The following is a 15,615-nucleotide window of genomic DNA, read 5'->3' as shown; positions in this document are numbered from 1 at the left end:
TTACCCAGAAAAATGGCTGCTGAGAGGCTTGGTAATTGGCATCTCTCCTTTTTGGTTAACAGCAAGTCCTTGAGAATGAGGCAGGTTGACACCAAGATATCCCCAACAGAGGACAGCACTGCTAGACCATGACAGAATGCAGCAGAGAAAACACACGCACCGGGTGTGCAAGGCAAAGGGTGGAAGTGACGGGCTGGAACCATCCTGACTCTCCAGCCTGCTGGTCAGTCCACACCAGCTAGGACAAGCCCACCTCTGGCCCTGGGACAGACACAGCACACAGGGGCGCTCTGTGATGCACATGTTCCTGCTGCCTTCCTTCTGAAGTCTTTAGGCTTATTCTTCTGGTTCAAGTCTAAGAAATTCCTGACCAGTGACCAAGACCAATGGTCCTGTGATTGACACCAAACGGCTGCACCTTGCTGTGACAGATTCTGATAGGCACTTGACCTACAACATCAGCTCTCAGATTCCGTTTTCATTCCAGGTAGAGGATTTTCCTCTAATCTCCTTCAGATATTTGGTGGTTTAACTTTGTATTTACTCATCAAGGCCTATAACCAGGCTGGATAGTCTTGAGAGAATTTTACAAATTGACTAACTTAAAAAAACAAAAAAGTTTACATGTAAAGAAAACCTAAGAATGTATAAACGGAGGTAGGAGAGATGGCTCAGCCGTTAAGAACACTTGAGACTCTTGTAGAAGGCCTGAGTTTGGTTCCTAGCACCCACATGGCAGCTCACAACTGTCTGTAACTCCAGTTCTAGAGGATCCAGTACCCTCTTCTGGACTCCACAGGTACCAGGCATGCATATGCTTCACATACATGTGCAAGAAAACACTCACACACATAAAAATAAGTCAGTCTTTAAAAAAAGAAAATCAAAAGAACAGATATGCTAACAAGACAGGATGGTAAAACACAATGTCTGTCCATGACTGACGTATGTCATCCTAGCCAGAAAGGTATAAATCAGCCACGACACCACCTGTCTTATTTCCACACTGCTCTGTATATTGCTGGCGGCCCTTGGAGACTTTCCAGGTCTGGTGGAGCTAAGGTTCAAAGAAATGGTACCTATAATCCACCTTCCTTCCAGACAGCTGTTTCATCCAGCAAACCCATTATTAGCCACTGCTGCTTCTCACTCCAGACAGTGGCACAGATCACTGAGAGCAGAAAAGGACCCTCAACATTTAGAAGTGATGGTGGAAAAGCGTGGCAAGATGACTTCCCCTGGCACAGAGGTATGCTTGGCATTCACTCTGAGGAAGAGAGCACTTCAAATTTGATAAAAAACACACTACCATGGCCATCGACAAGATGCATGCTCGTAACATCAAAATTAGCAATTGGATGGAAAATATGAACTCCATTTGTTGTGATCTGAAATAAATGGAAATAAGCCTTGGGGGTGGGGAACAACAAAGTATAGTAATATCAGTAGTAAACTGACATTACGAGCATTCTTAAAAACCACACTGGTCTGCCTTCTTTCAACTAGTAAGAAATGCCAAGTGTCTAATTAACAACACACTATGGTAGCCACTGGAAATGAAACAGCACACTTTCTGCCCTGAGAGCAATCACTTGTCCTTCTCCCCAGTTACAGTTGACAACTCTCTAAGCCTTAGTCTAGGGGCTCCATGCAGTGAAGGCTATCAAGGTTCCCACTGTCTGCACCTATTGAGAAAGAAAGGGAAGCATGTGACCATGAAGCCCAGCCTTGAATTTATACTTAGTCAAATTCATTAGAATAAAACTAATAATGAAACCCAAAGAATAGCAGACAGTGTGATAACAGGACTTTATCCAAAACAGCCACCATTATAAGCTCTTTGTGTGGTGGATCCTCAACTTCCTGTCATCAGGATGCAGGGAAATGCTCCTGAGTTCATTTTGCTTAGGACAGAGTCCAACAAAAAGCCAAACTGACTTATCCTAAAACCGTGTTTTCTTCCACAGATCAGTTCTTAAGTCATACAGGTTTTAAATAATATAACATTTCTGTTACATGAATATACTCTACACCTTTATCATGAGGAAGGCAGCAAGATCAATGTTTCTAGAACACCATTCTATTAGGCCTCCCTTCACTACTGAAAATAAAAACCATCCTACAGGCCATAGGAATTTACCTCGGTGCATCTAACTGAACCAGACCAGACTGACTACCTAGCCTCCCACTCACCTGCTCCGCTCCATGATCTGACAGACCCCATTGTTCACAGAGCCCAGGAACTCACCAGCTGGCCCGCCAGCAGCGGCATATACTCGATGATAGCCAGGCGAACCCTCCACTTGGCATCTTCTGCCAGTTCCACTATGGCGGGAAGGAGAGACTGAGAGAGCTGACGAATTCCAATCACTTCATTTACACAATCCAAATTGGAGATGATATTCAAACGAACTTCAGGACACTGTAAGCACACAAGCCCCAGAGACATGTGAAAATTAACTTCTTTGCCCAGCGCCCTCCTGGCATGAGGCATTGAATAAAAAGTACTAAATAAAATGTAGCACTGACTCAGGCTTAGAAAGGTGGCAGTCACAGAGCTGGGGCATGGCTCAGTGGTAAAACATTTGTCCGGTTTGCAGTAGTGACCAAAAGAGCTACAGGCAGAAGGAATCTTAAATGCTGAATACACAGATAATCCAGGACACAGTGCAACTGATCTTAACCAGAATGTCAGTAAAAGGCCTGTGCGATTTCCTGACTTTGTATGCCAGTATTAAAAGTTAATTAACGACTGGCAGGCAGGATGGCTCAACAGGAAAAGGTGCTTGCCTCACAAACCTGGCAACCTGGCTTTGATCCCCAAAACCCATGTAAAGGTGGATGGAGATCACTGACTCCACAGATAGCCTCTGAGCTCTGCATGTGCATGTGTGCACACGCACAGTAAAGTTTTTTAGACTATTGATTAATAAATGAGCACAAAGTCTATGAGATGGTAAAAAGCCCAGGCCCCGGAATTAAATTCTATGTACTCAAATCTTAGATCGGCCACTGCTGGAAGACCTCAGACATCATCTCATCTGCCTGTGCCTCATTTCCTCATCGACATCTGGGAGTAATACAGGACCTAAGCCTGCTGTGGCCACAAAGCACTTGATCATGCCTGCCATTAATGTTTTAATTTTTCATTTGTGTCTATGTATTGTCTGTGTAATGTGTACGTCTACCCATGTATGTGGGTGCCCACAAAGGCCAGAAGAGGGAGTCGGATCCTCTAGAGCTGGAGCTACAGGTAGTTGTGGGCCACTCAAATGTGGATGCTAGGATTCGAACCCTGGTCCTCTACAAGCAGCAGGCCTCTTAACTGCTGAGCCATTGCTCCAGCCCCTAAAGGTTAATATCTGATTCTGTATTTTACACTTAAGTAAAAGATAGTGTATAGGCAAAGACATATTAGTTTTAAAAATAAGGAGCCAGTGACTATAATATAAAAAATTTAAAAGATAGCTATTTCTGGAGTGGTTTTAAGACATTTATTTTATATGCATATGGTGGTACTTTATTTGTACTGAAATGTGTTTTTAATTGTATGTTAATAAATAAAGTTGCCCAGGGGTCAGAGCTATTAGAGCCATAGCAAGAGCATGGCAGTGGTGGTGCACGCCTTTAATCCCAGCACTTGGTAGACAGAGCTAGGTAGATCTCTGTGTGTTCAAGGATACAGCCAGCATTGGAGACACACGCCTTTAATCTCAATACCAATCATAGAAGACCTGGAAGTCTCTACAGACAGGCAGTGACGAGGCAGTCATGTGTTTGGGTTTACAACCAATAAGAAGGCAGAACTGAAAGACTATATAAAGACATACACACAGGAAGTAGGTCCCTTTCGGAGAGCTCTCTTGGCTGAAGAGGATCCCTGAAGCAGAAATGGTAAGGCTCTTAGCTCTGACCTCTTGGCTTTCTTCTCTGAATCGGCTCTGTGTTTCTTATTTAATAAGACGGTTGGTTACATCTACAATATGCATGAGTGTTTTGCCTGAATGTAGGTTTGTGTACCGTGTGTGTCTGGTGCCTGCAGAGGTTCGAAGAAGGCACTGAATCCCCTGGAACAGAGTTGTGAGCTGTCTCTCAGGTGGGTACTGGAAACCAAACCCAAGTCCTCTGAAACAGCCAGTGCTCTTGACTCCTGAGCCACCTCTCCAGCCCCTAGTTTTTAGTGTGTCGGGTTGGTTTATGCTTTTTGATTCAGGGTTTTGCAGTATAGTCCTGGCTATCCTGGAACTTGCTCTGTAGACCAGGCTGGCCTTGGACTCAGAGTTCCGCCTGCCTCTGCCTCCCTAGTGGTGGAATTAAAGGCAAGAGCCACCACACCCGACTATGTTTTTTGTTTTTGTTTTTTTTTTGTTTTTTTGTTTTTTTGAATAAGTCCTTGTGCCCATTTTTTGGGAAACCTGTAAATCTGTAGCCCTATACTCAAACAGAAGGACTGTCAAATATCTAAATTATTATTTTCCCCCCACCTACACACTTTAGGTCCTATTTTAGTAAAATCACCAAATCACATCAAATCAGTAACATCAAAGGCAAAGAATTCCTAGCCAGACTCACCTCATCCTTTAATTGAGCCAAAAAAAGAGGCAGAAGATGTTCAATGGTGTTCTCTTTGCCCAAAATTGTAGATAATCCCATAATTACAGAAGCTAGAGCTGACTTGACATGTTGATTGGTATCAGACACTAATTCCTAAAACAGAATAAAAATTAAAGACAACAAAAGCCTCCACACCGCCTCCCAAGGAGCCGACAGCAACACTAGTCACACAGTAGCTGACCCAGACGCCTCGGGGTAACGAACCTCAGCACCCACAGCAGTGTACAATTGTGACTTGCACAAATCAACTACGATACTGCCACAAATGTTATGTATTTGACTTCTTTATGCCTCGTCTTTGTTAAAATGCTAAGAGCTTCACACACAGAGTAAACAAATAAAATGAAGTCACATTCACCTTTATATAGGGCAGGATTTGATTCATAATTATGGTCTCTCTTCCTTCGGTGGGCAGGTTTTCACAAAGTTCTGAAATAAACAAACAATGCAATGCTGCCTAGGAGCCAAAACAAAGTTGATCAGATCTTTCCAACAGTTCAAGTTAAATCACATGTCTAAGCAAATAAACACTAATGGAGAAAATTAGCCTGCTTCTCATAGCATGGTCTAAATGCCCCGTGTGACAAACTAAAGGAGCAAGAAGACACAGTGGGTGTCTAATGTGAACTATGGAACGGCAGCTGCACGCTGACATCATCTCTGTCGGCAACATCTTATAACTTCAAACTCCGCCAAACTTCCGAACATGGCAAACGCATCAATGTCGATGGAAATGCTGCTACACAGACTGATTTTTTTTTTTCTGATTTATACATTTTGGGGCCTATTTCAGTAAAAACACCAAACCAAAATCACATCCGATCAATGACGTCAAAGTCAAAGGAGTTGCAGGCAGACCCACCTTTCACTTTGTGGGCAGCGGCCGCTCGGACCTCAGCTTCACAGTCTTTAAGGAGGCTCTGGAAGGCGGGGATGAGGTCATTGAGCGTGATTTTAGGGCCCACCGCTTTCTGGAGCTAGAAAACAATTTATACAGGTTTAATGTATACTATAAAAAGTTACTAAAAACAAAATAGTACAATCTTCAAATGTATACTGTAACCACATCAGGCTGGCAGGCTTGCGTGGCAAACACTTTACCCTCTGAGCCATATGACTGACCCCAAAATAGAAAGATTAATTGTCTCCTTTTTAAAATTTGTGATGCTATATTCAAAACTATTCAACAGAATTTATAAGCTGTGTCTGACAGAAAATCTGTGGGGCAAATGCCTGTAGGTTTTGAATACTTGAAATGCCAGTGCATTTACCTCTGAAAACTTGTCAGCCACCATATAGCGAACCCGCCAAGATTTATCTTCCGCTGCTTGCCGGAGTGTAGGCATGACCAAGGCCTCAAGGTCATCCTGAGACAGTAACTGGGCAATACTGACACAAGCTTCCACAGCCAGCAGGCGTACAGAATCCTAAAGGAAAAACATTCTGTTCGGTCAGTTTGCTGAAATAGGGCACACTGAGTGTAGTGTGAGGCGATGCTGTCACAGGTACTGTTTAAGAAAGAGGGAGAGAAAACCACTGTGCTGGCTCATTTATGTCATCTAAGAGAGAACCTCACCTGAGAAGATGCCTCCATAAGAGCCAGCTGTAGGCAAGGCTCTAGGCCACTTTCTTAATTAATGATTCATAGGGAGGACCCAGTCCATTGTAGACGGTCCCACCCCAGAGCTGGTGGTCCTGGGTTCTATAAGAAAGCAGGCTGAGCAAGTCATGTGAGGCACAAGCCAGTAAGTAGCACCCCTCTGTGGCCTCTGCATCAGCTCCTGCCTCCAGGTTCCTTCCCTGTTTGAGTTCCTGTTCTGGCTTCCTTCTGTGATGGACTACAATGTGGAAGTATAAGCCACATAAACCTTTCTTCCCCAACTTGTTTTCTGGTCATGGTACTTCATCACAGCAATAGAAACACTAGGATAACCTCCATTTATGATGGTGTGTCTTTAGGTCTTCAAATGGCTGAGTAACCTCTTCCTTGGCATGTGAAAGACATAAAAATGGCACTTTGTTCAAATTATCTTGACTGCAGCCAAATTTTTATTAAGTAAAATGAAAAAGGTGTTCTAAGTGTCATTAGTGTATGTGACTAATGTGTGTGGAGGTCAGAGGACAACATCCTGGAGTCACATTTTCCACCTTTCCATGGGTTCTGAGCATTGAAATCAGGCAAATGCTTTACCACTGGGACGTCTGATTGGCCTCAAAATATAAAGATTATTTTTTAATTTAATGCTATATTCAAAGCCTTATTATAGTAAGAAGTTGAAAATATACTTACATAAGTATTAATAACATATTTGAAGAGTTTAAAGGATAAGGGAGATCACTGTGAAAGCTATTTCCAACTACTTACTGGCCGGAACAGTAGCATGAGACATAGTGTACAAAGGAAGACACAGAAATTCTGGGGGAAAGTTAATAGCCAAATAACAGTTGAATTGAAATGCTGAAACTCAAACAGAGAGAACCATGTCGAGTAAAACAGAGCAGAAGAAAATTGGAAAAGTAGGGAGACAACCTGCTTTTCCAGATATAAGGCTGATCAATGCCAAATGGAACACAAGAATGTCTTCTGAGTAAGAGAAAACACAAAATTAAAGCTTAATTAGACATTAGGAGTTATGACTTCAGCCTTGGGAAAATCTATGAGCACCAAGGAGAAATGGAGCAAGAAATTTACTATATATGTGATACAACAAAACACAAATCCAACATAGCGTGCATGTGAGTGTGTGTGTGGGCACAAGCGTGAACACACAAGTCCAACACAGCACACACATACACCCTCATCACTTGCCCGATTTATCACCTAACTGGCCTTCTCTTTCTATCCTTATCCCTCCTACAACTGTGTTTCCACCCATAAGCCAGAATGACCTTTCAAAACTGTAAATTACATGTCACACCTCTTCTCCAGATCTAGGCAGAGTCCCACTGCATCTAGAGAAGAAAATCCAAAACCGCAGTCAGCTGTGGGCCAACGATGCTCCCACCCCTTCCTTCTTCTCCACTTTCATGCTTACTGGACTCGTCCAACCACCATGTTCCAATGTTGGCCTTTTCCTACTTCGTATCCTCTCTTTACTGGGCTCTTATGCTCCTGAAAGGAGCAGAGACAGTGTTTTCCTCTCCTTCTTCAGAGCACTCTGCTGACCAGCAATCAGTGTCCCACCATGTTACAGCATTTTCAAAACATTTTTGCCTGATTTTTATCATGTTTCTTTTTCTCCATTAAAATGTAAGTTCCATAAGAGCGGGGTCCCTGTATGCCCTTAACACTACAACTGTGCCTCACATATGGAGGTACTCTATGTATGCACTCAATAAATGTTTCTGTCAATGAGTAAGCCATGAGCAGATCTTCTACTCATGTCAGAGAAGGCACAATGTATACATATTTCAATATTTTTTTGAGCACCTACGAGTGGGTGAGTTTCATACCCATTGGTTTCCATAGTCTGTATCTACTTCAGCACTACAGGAGCAAAGTTCAACAACTACAACACGGATATTATGACCGACAGAGCCAAAAATATTTCCTGGCTGGTCCTCACCAGAAAGTCTGCAAATCCCTAGTCTACTATTTTGCAGGAAGGACAGAAGATAAAAGAAAATATCAAATGATGCCATGGGAAGTATAACCAGCTAAATTCCAAACAAGGGTTCTAAGCTTGTCCTGCTCAAACACGGAAACCACCATGAACGTGTGACATCTGCATGCTTGAAATGTTGCCAATGTTCAAATGATAAGACTTAGAAACTTGGGGCTGAAGCCTATGTACATTCAAACCCAACTTCACCACTAGCTGCATACAGCCTTGAACAAGTGTCATAAACTAGCTGGGTCTCCATTTCCTTGAGTGCCATGAGCTGTTAGGAGAACCTAATTTCATAATACATGTAGCCATTTAAAACAGGCTGAGAGATATAGTCAGTCCATGTCCATGGTTCCCCCACATCAATGGATTCAGCCAACCATGGATCAAAATATTTGGGAAAATTGTTTTATCTGTACTAAACATATACAGACTGTTTTCCTGTCACTATTCCCTAAAGAAAGTAGTATACTAACTATATATAGATCATTTACACTATAGTTTTATTATTATTATTATTTATTGACTGTGTATGTGAGAGTGTGTGGGTACACGCATACCACAGCACATATATGGAGGTCAGAGGGCAATCTTGGGGATTTGGTCCTTGCCTTCCACCTTGCTGAGGTAGGGTTGCTCTTGTTTCTGCTGCTGCACTGTGCACCCCAGGCTGGCTGGCCCACGTTTTTCAGGGTGACTCTCTTGTCCCCATAGGAGTGCTGGGATTGCAGAGTGTGCCACCACATCCAGCTCTGATGGGTTCTGGGGACAGACACAGGCCCAGGTCTGGGCAGCTATCACCTTCACAGGCTGAACCACCTCCCCAGGCCTGGCTCATGCTGTATGAGGTACTGCGAGTGCTCTAAAGGTGACTCAGAGTAAGTACACAAGAGGGTGTACAAGCAGTGGCCAATACCCCCCATTTTACATATGGAAACAGCTCTACAGACGACCCTGCAACCTTCCCCACCCTCGTACTGAGAAACAACTGTACTAAGTCATTTTTATCATTTCTACACCAAAGAAAGCAGACCCTGGGATCTAAGATCGCCGTTGTGTGTGGTGATACCGCACACTAGTGCAGAATGGACAAAGTCAGGATTGCAGAAGTGCTTCCTCGGCATAGCACAATACAGCCCACAAATCTGAAAGACCCATCCCTGACGCAGTCCTGGGCTTCCTAGTTAAAGAACTCAATTCATTGCTGACCCCTCCTAACAGCTGCTACTGTCAAGAAAGTGGGGCCTAGTTCAGAAACAAACACGAGCATCAGGATGACACCAGGTCAGACCTGCAAAAGGACCCTACAGCAGAGTCAAAACTCCCCCAACAAATGTGTTTTCCACTATTAAAGAGCATATCTGTGTCTCCTAACTCTAAAGCCTCGAGTTACCTGTTCATCTGAAGCTAGATTCGTGAACAATGGAACAATTTCAGTTTTCACACTGTCTAACTCCAAAACTTTGGCAAATTCACCCAATTTGGAAGCAGCAGCACGTCGCACCATTGGTGTGTCATCTGAGCACAGGGAACGGAAGTGCCTGCAGCGTGAAATAAGGTATTTCCTGTCAAACACTTGGTTAAACATGCCCCAATACCAAGAGATGGCCTTTGGAGCCTTTCCCTTACATATATCAATGACTAGGTTTCTACTCACAGATGTAAAGAAAGGACCAGGAAACTCAGTCAGGAAAGTGCCTGCCTCCCAAGTGAAGCCCACTCAGTCCCCAGGACCTACACAAATAGCTCAGCACTGCTGGGGGATGTCTTTCTGTTCACTGTGAATACATGTTGTTCCCATTGGTTAATAATAAGCTGCTTTATATGTGTTGCTATGACTGGTTAATAAAGAAGCTGCTCTGGCCTATGGCAAGTCAGGTTATAGCCAAGCAGGAAATCCAAGAGAGAGACAGGAAGAAGAAAGGCAGAGGCAGGGGAGACGCCAGCTGCTGCCTAAAGAACAGCAAGATGCCAGCAGACTAGTAATGTGGCAACATACAGATTAATAGAAATGGGTTAGGTTATAAGAGCTAGCTAGCAGGAAGCCTGCCATAATTACCATAGCATGCAATTGGTAATTAGTATTAAGCCTCTGAATGTTTATTTAATAAGCGGCTGAGGAACTGTGGGGCCGGGTGGGACCAAGGGGCCGGGTGGGACCCGAGAAATCTCCCGGCTCCACAGCATAGTGGCAGTGCCTATAACCTCAGAGGTGGCAAGGTGGGAGGCAGAGATGGGCGGATCCCAGGGAGCTCGAAGGCCGGGTAAGCTAGCCTATGTGATGAAGTTCCAGGCCAATTAGAAACCCTGTCTCATAGAAAAGGAGGAAGACACCTGAGGAACATCACCAGAGGTTGCCACATGAAATACTCCTGCGCGCGCGCACACACACACACACACACACACACACACACACACTAAGCCATCAGTAAAATATATTCAACTACATGAAAAAGCATCAGCAATCCCATCAGGCTAGTCTGATGGCAACAAAGTACTGTGTAAACTCCAGCTATAAGTCCCCAATAATCGCAGACACTAAAAAATACTGTCTCTTACTGTCGAATTTCTGCCTTGACAGCATTGGAAGCTCTGGGATAGCAAACGCTGAACAAACCACACGCAGATGTACGAGAGGTGAACCAATCCCCACTTGCCAGGCGTTTCACCAGAGGTACAAAATGAGCTTCGAGCGCAACGGGAGTGTGCTCCTGAGAGATCTGCCTCAGGGACTCCACAGCCTTATCTCGAACGACAGTCTCCTCCACAGTAGCCAAGCTTTCCAAAGGAGGCTGCAGAGATCAAAAAGGAAAACCAGAGATGACAACTTATTAAATCAGGTTAGACACAGATTGACACCTTTTATGTGACTGAAGAGAAACGGTACATGTAACCAGAATGTTAACTACATCATACCAAATGGTTACTTTCAGTTCTCACAGTGATAACATATGGTGTGGCCAACCTGAAGACACGACTTCTGCAGAAAAGCCAAGATCGCATGTCCCAGATGGCAATCCCCAGATGGTGTCTACAAATGACACAGTCGAAGAGACTTGACACGGTATCACTATTACTGGGAGCTGACGTTAAATGAAATGCAGCCACATTCAGACAGTAGTGTGCATATATTTCCTTAAGAACAAGTCCCAAACTACGGCCAACTGTGGGTGCCACAACTGCGTGGTAATTTCTGGTCAGACTACAGAGTCCATTTCCTTTTGTGCACCGTTCTACATTCTTGGAGCGGCAAGCAGTCCTGTCCATGAGAGTTCAATAGCATCAATTTATGCAACCAATAAAAAGCTGAGTCAACACCAGGTTTTTTTGTTTTGTTTTCAAAATATATTCAGAATCTTTCCAAGAGCAAATTAGGAGTTTCAGAAAGAACAGTCAAATAATAAATGCAAATAAATAGGGGAGATCTTGCAGCTATAGAGATACAAAAGACGGAGAGGTTCAAGGTCTGACCCTTGTCGGTAACTGAATGTGCCGTGGCCTGGTAGACGTGGCGATGGGCTGCTTCTCTGGACCTCTAGCTGCCTTTCTCAATTTGCATGTGATCCCAGTAAATTCAGCATAAGGCACAGCTGCAGAAATCAGAACAAAACTCCACAGCAGAACTGACCAAGAGTGAAGGTCAAGACCTCAGGGAAGAAGTGTGCCTGCCCAATATGGTTCAAAAGGTAGACACCACTCATGATCTGTGCCCTGCCCACCGTGACTTTCCTCTCACTACTACAGAAGAAGGCCAAACTCCGGAGGGTGGCTTGTGACCAGTCCCTTCGTTTGAACTCTGCCCGCTTTCCATTGTCCTTTTCTGGGCCCTCATGACCACTCCTGTTTACTTTCGCTCCAATTTTTTATACACTAGCAGCTTTGAACCCCAACAGTTTCACAGCTGTAAGCCTATGGAACTCATTCTTTCCGTAATGACTACTGTTATGTTGTGGCACTGAGGATCCAAGAGGAACAAACACACAGGATGCCTCGCTCTAAAGGAGTCTACATCCTAGTGGTGGAATCGGACGAGAACAGGGCAAGGGGCTGATCATGAGGCTACTGCAATGGGGGCCGCGGAAGGCCTCTCTCATACAAAATGCAACTGTCTGACTTACGAGGAGTCAGCGACAGAAAACTCTAAATAGCATCTCTCTAGAGATAACACCTACAGACAATGTCTTAAGGAAATATGAGCCGGGTTTACAATGAACAGAAAGACCAGTGTGTGTGGAATGAATTATCAAGAGGAACACAGTGTATACATTATGAGTTTTTCACTGCTGTGAACAAAAATAGCTAACAGAAACAAAGGATTTATTCTGATTCACAATTTCAAGAGTTCAGTTGATGGTTGCCTGGCCCCATGAGTCTCAGCAGAACAACACAGTAGTAATAAAGTGTGGCAGCAGAGCTTCTCTGCCTTCCTGCAAAGAAGCAGAATCCAAGGACAGAGGCAAAATACCCTCCAGAAGCTGCCCCCAGCATCCTACCTCCTACCGCTAGATCTCACTTCCCAAAGTTTCCAGAAACTCCCAAAATAATGCCACTAGCTGGGGACCAAGTGCTCAGCACACGAGTGACCTTCTAAGACTGACTGGGATAGATGCAAAGTCTGCAGGACTAATGGCTCAGATGTGAGGAAGGAGGGAAGGAAGACTGAAGAACGCCTTCTAGTGCTGGGCTGCAGCTCAGTGAACGAGAACATACCCAGGAAGCAAAGGCCTGGCTTCAATCTCTAGCACCACTGAAAACAGCAGCTACCTTCTCGGTTGCGCTTGTATAGCTGGGTGGCAGGTTGACCCAACTAAAAAGAGGCTTATTTTGAGGGGAAAATGACAGCCCACATCTAACTGTTGATTTCTACAAGTTTCAACTTATCTAATGTCCATCAATGTCTGGAATTCTACGGAAGGGTTCAGGGTAGAGCTAGGAACCATGGGAGCCAGCATCTTCTATGGAATATTGAAAGCCCTGAAACAGACAGTTCGGCCTTGTACAGCCAGTCAGTTTCTAGTCATCCTTTAAGACCTAGATCATCTGCATGGTAGGGCACACCTTTAATCTCCATACTCTGGAAGCAGAGGCAGGAGGATCTCTCTGAGTTCGAAGCCAGCCTGGTCTATATAGCGTTTCAAGCCAGTGAAGGCTACACAGCAAGACCTTGTCTCAAAAAATACAAACAAAAGAAGAAAGAAAACTAAATTAAGTTCCCTTCCTCCACATCTCTAACAAGTCTACAGAGGCAGGAAAAAAAGTTCTTATATTCAGCTGATAAAAATAAGAGCTAAGTTGCCAGGCAGTGGTGGTGCACACCTTTAATCCCAGCACTCGGGAGGCAGAGCCAAGTGGATCTCTGTGAGTTCGAGGCCAGCTTGGGCTACAGAGAAACCCTGTCTCGAAAAACCCAAAAAAAAAAAAAAAAAAAAAAAGAGCTAAGCTAAAGTGCCTACGTTATTCATTCACTCAACATTATTACTACCTGCCCATAAAAAGATCTGCATAAAAAAATGCTGCAGTGTGTCTATCACCAGATAATAAAGACACAGTTGATCCTACAGGGTTCCAGGCGGAGGGTAGGCCATAGATCAGTACTCACCAGCAGACAGTGGGCAAAGTCAGGACCTCCCACCAAACCGGTGAAATTTCCCAGCTGCTCGGCAAGAGCTAACAGCACCTCATCTTCATCATAAATTGTATCTGGAAAGAACAGCAGTTGGTTAGCCCCTGGGGACAAGTGCCACCGAGCTGGCATGCATACCAATGCTGCAACTACAATCTTAAAAGCATCTTCTTCCTTGTCTAAGTCAGAAGTCTTCCTGAATGTTTCACAGAATTATTAAGACATTCATATCCCACGTCAACTACCTTCCCATTAGTTACAGGGCTTATGTTTGAGTATGTCTGGCGTAATATTTCTATATACCTTGCAGAAGGCACCTGCTCCGTCTAGTACTTGTTGCTACGCTAGGTAACAAATTAAAAAAAAAAAAATAGTTTGAAAGCCAATGGAAAATGGAACGTGTTTCTTTAAAGGACACATACCTGTAAGGAAAGGCAGCAGTTCAGTTCGAGTCCTTTCCACCCCGAGTGCTAGAGCAATAGTCGATAACTTCTTAATACTGTTGAGACGGAGCTTTAAAATGAAGCGGGAAGACCAAAGCAAAAGATGGTTGCAATTCAGGTCAAAAGAAGCAGATAGGTGAGACACTGGCAGAGCGTATGTATAACGAGGATGAGACTTTCACTTAGATCTTATTCCTAAAATAACTCAAGGACCGTTTACCACGTCATTAGCCAGAGGCTATCCTGGGGAGAACACTGAAGGGCCCGGAAAGAAATGAATGAATGAAAACACCCGGGCAGTGAGAGATTCTGAAAAGAGAGAACTCTGGACGGAAGGAAGCAGGTGAAACGGTTAAACAAGACTCCTCCCTTTTCAGAGAAAAGTTCCATCACAACTGATGCACCACTCATCTGGGTTCATCAGCTGTGGCGCTCTACCCACCCAACCAGCCGGGCCAGTTTGCCAGCCGAGGCAGACACTCCACAGCACTTCAAAGGGACCCTGGTCCCCGGGCCGCTCCTCCGCTCTCGGGCGGCCCCGCAACCCACCCACCGCGGCTGGTCCACCCGAGGCGGGAACTGGTTCCCCGCCCCACCGCCGGAGCAGCCGGGAGCCACCGCCCCGGAAGGCTGAGGTAGGGCTGCCGGGAGCTGGGGCGGACCACCGCGGAGCCGCCGCCGTCCCGGGTCCCGTACGAAGCGCTGAATACGGACTGCTCTGCCGTCCCCGGGGCCGCCCCCATGGCTGAGCCGGCCTTCCCGCTTCCCTACCCTGTACGCCTCCGAGCTCGCCCCGGCTCCCCAGCCCCAGCCTAGTACCTGCACGTCCTCATTGCGGAGCTCGTCGATTAAAACCGCGATCGGGTAGAGCGAATCGTCTCCATCTCCGCCCGCTGCCCCTGGACCGGCCCCGGGCCCCGCTGCGCCCGCCATGTTCTTCCTCCTCTGGCTAGTCGCCGCCGTACGCCCTGCGCCCCGGCCACGCCCCGAGCCCCGGCCACGCCCCGCACCCAGGCCACGCCCCGCACCCAGGCAGGCGGGGCTAAATCCAATCCGCACGCTCTGGGGAAGCAAAGGAGTGGAGTTTTCAGCCTGCGCGCGGAGGCTCTGGCCTGAGCCCCATTGCTGGAACTTGGGGTCTGAACTCCAGAAGAAGGGCGGGCTGAGAAAGCCAATGGAACCCCTGCATCCTTTCCCCAGCCGAAAGAAACATGGGCGGGGATTCATCCTCTGCTCGCTGTGCTCCGAAGGAGAGGAGCCTTCCTGAGTGATGGGTGCCGAACCTCAGTAGAACTCCAGGACCATAGTCGGTACCCTAGGCCAGGAG

General features: G+C 45.5%; 1 protein-coding gene across 7 annotated transcripts in view; it reads right to left on the bottom strand.

Annotated features, from left to right (window-relative positions):
* The window catches only part of Ppp2r1b (protein phosphatase 2 scaffold subunit Abeta), a 34,144-nt gene extending 18,860 nt beyond the window's left edge, over positions 1-15,284 (bottom strand). For 2 of the 7 annotated variants that reach the window (XR_009380237.1, XM_059267862.1), the window contains exons 1-10: positions 15,108-15,281; positions 14,268-14,358; positions 13,822-13,922; positions 10,782-11,014; positions 9,616-9,763; positions 5,886-6,041; positions 5,477-5,591; positions 4,973-5,043; positions 4,573-4,707; positions 2,249-2,422 (exon numbers count right to left, since the gene is read on the bottom strand). Coding sequence is in view for 5 of the 7 variants with exons in the window: in XM_059267862.1 (XP_059123845.1) it covers positions 2,249-2,422; positions 4,573-4,707; positions 4,973-5,043; positions 5,477-5,591; positions 5,886-6,041; positions 9,616-9,763; positions 10,782-11,014; positions 13,822-13,922; positions 14,268-14,358; positions 15,108-15,221 (1,338 nt within the window). In the remaining 2 variants the exon portion in view is untranslated. Of the gene's footprint in view, positions 1-2,248; positions 2,423-4,572; positions 4,708-4,972; positions 5,044-5,476; positions 5,592-5,885; positions 6,042-9,615; positions 9,764-10,781; positions 11,015-13,821; positions 13,923-14,267; positions 14,359-15,107 lie in introns of all 7 variants that reach the window. The other 5 variants (XM_059267859.1, XM_059267861.1, XR_009380238.1 and 2 more) reach the window with 4 other exon arrangements.
* Positions 15,285-15,615: the final 331 nt, after the last annotated feature.

Source organism: Peromyscus eremicus, chromosome 7 (genome assembly GCF_949786415.1).
Source record: "Peromyscus eremicus chromosome 7, PerEre_H2_v1, whole genome shotgun sequence".
NCBI classification, from domain to species: domain Eukaryota; kingdom Metazoa; phylum Chordata; class Mammalia; order Rodentia; family Cricetidae; genus Peromyscus; species Peromyscus eremicus.
This window is presented reverse-complemented; position numbering and strand designations above follow the sequence as displayed.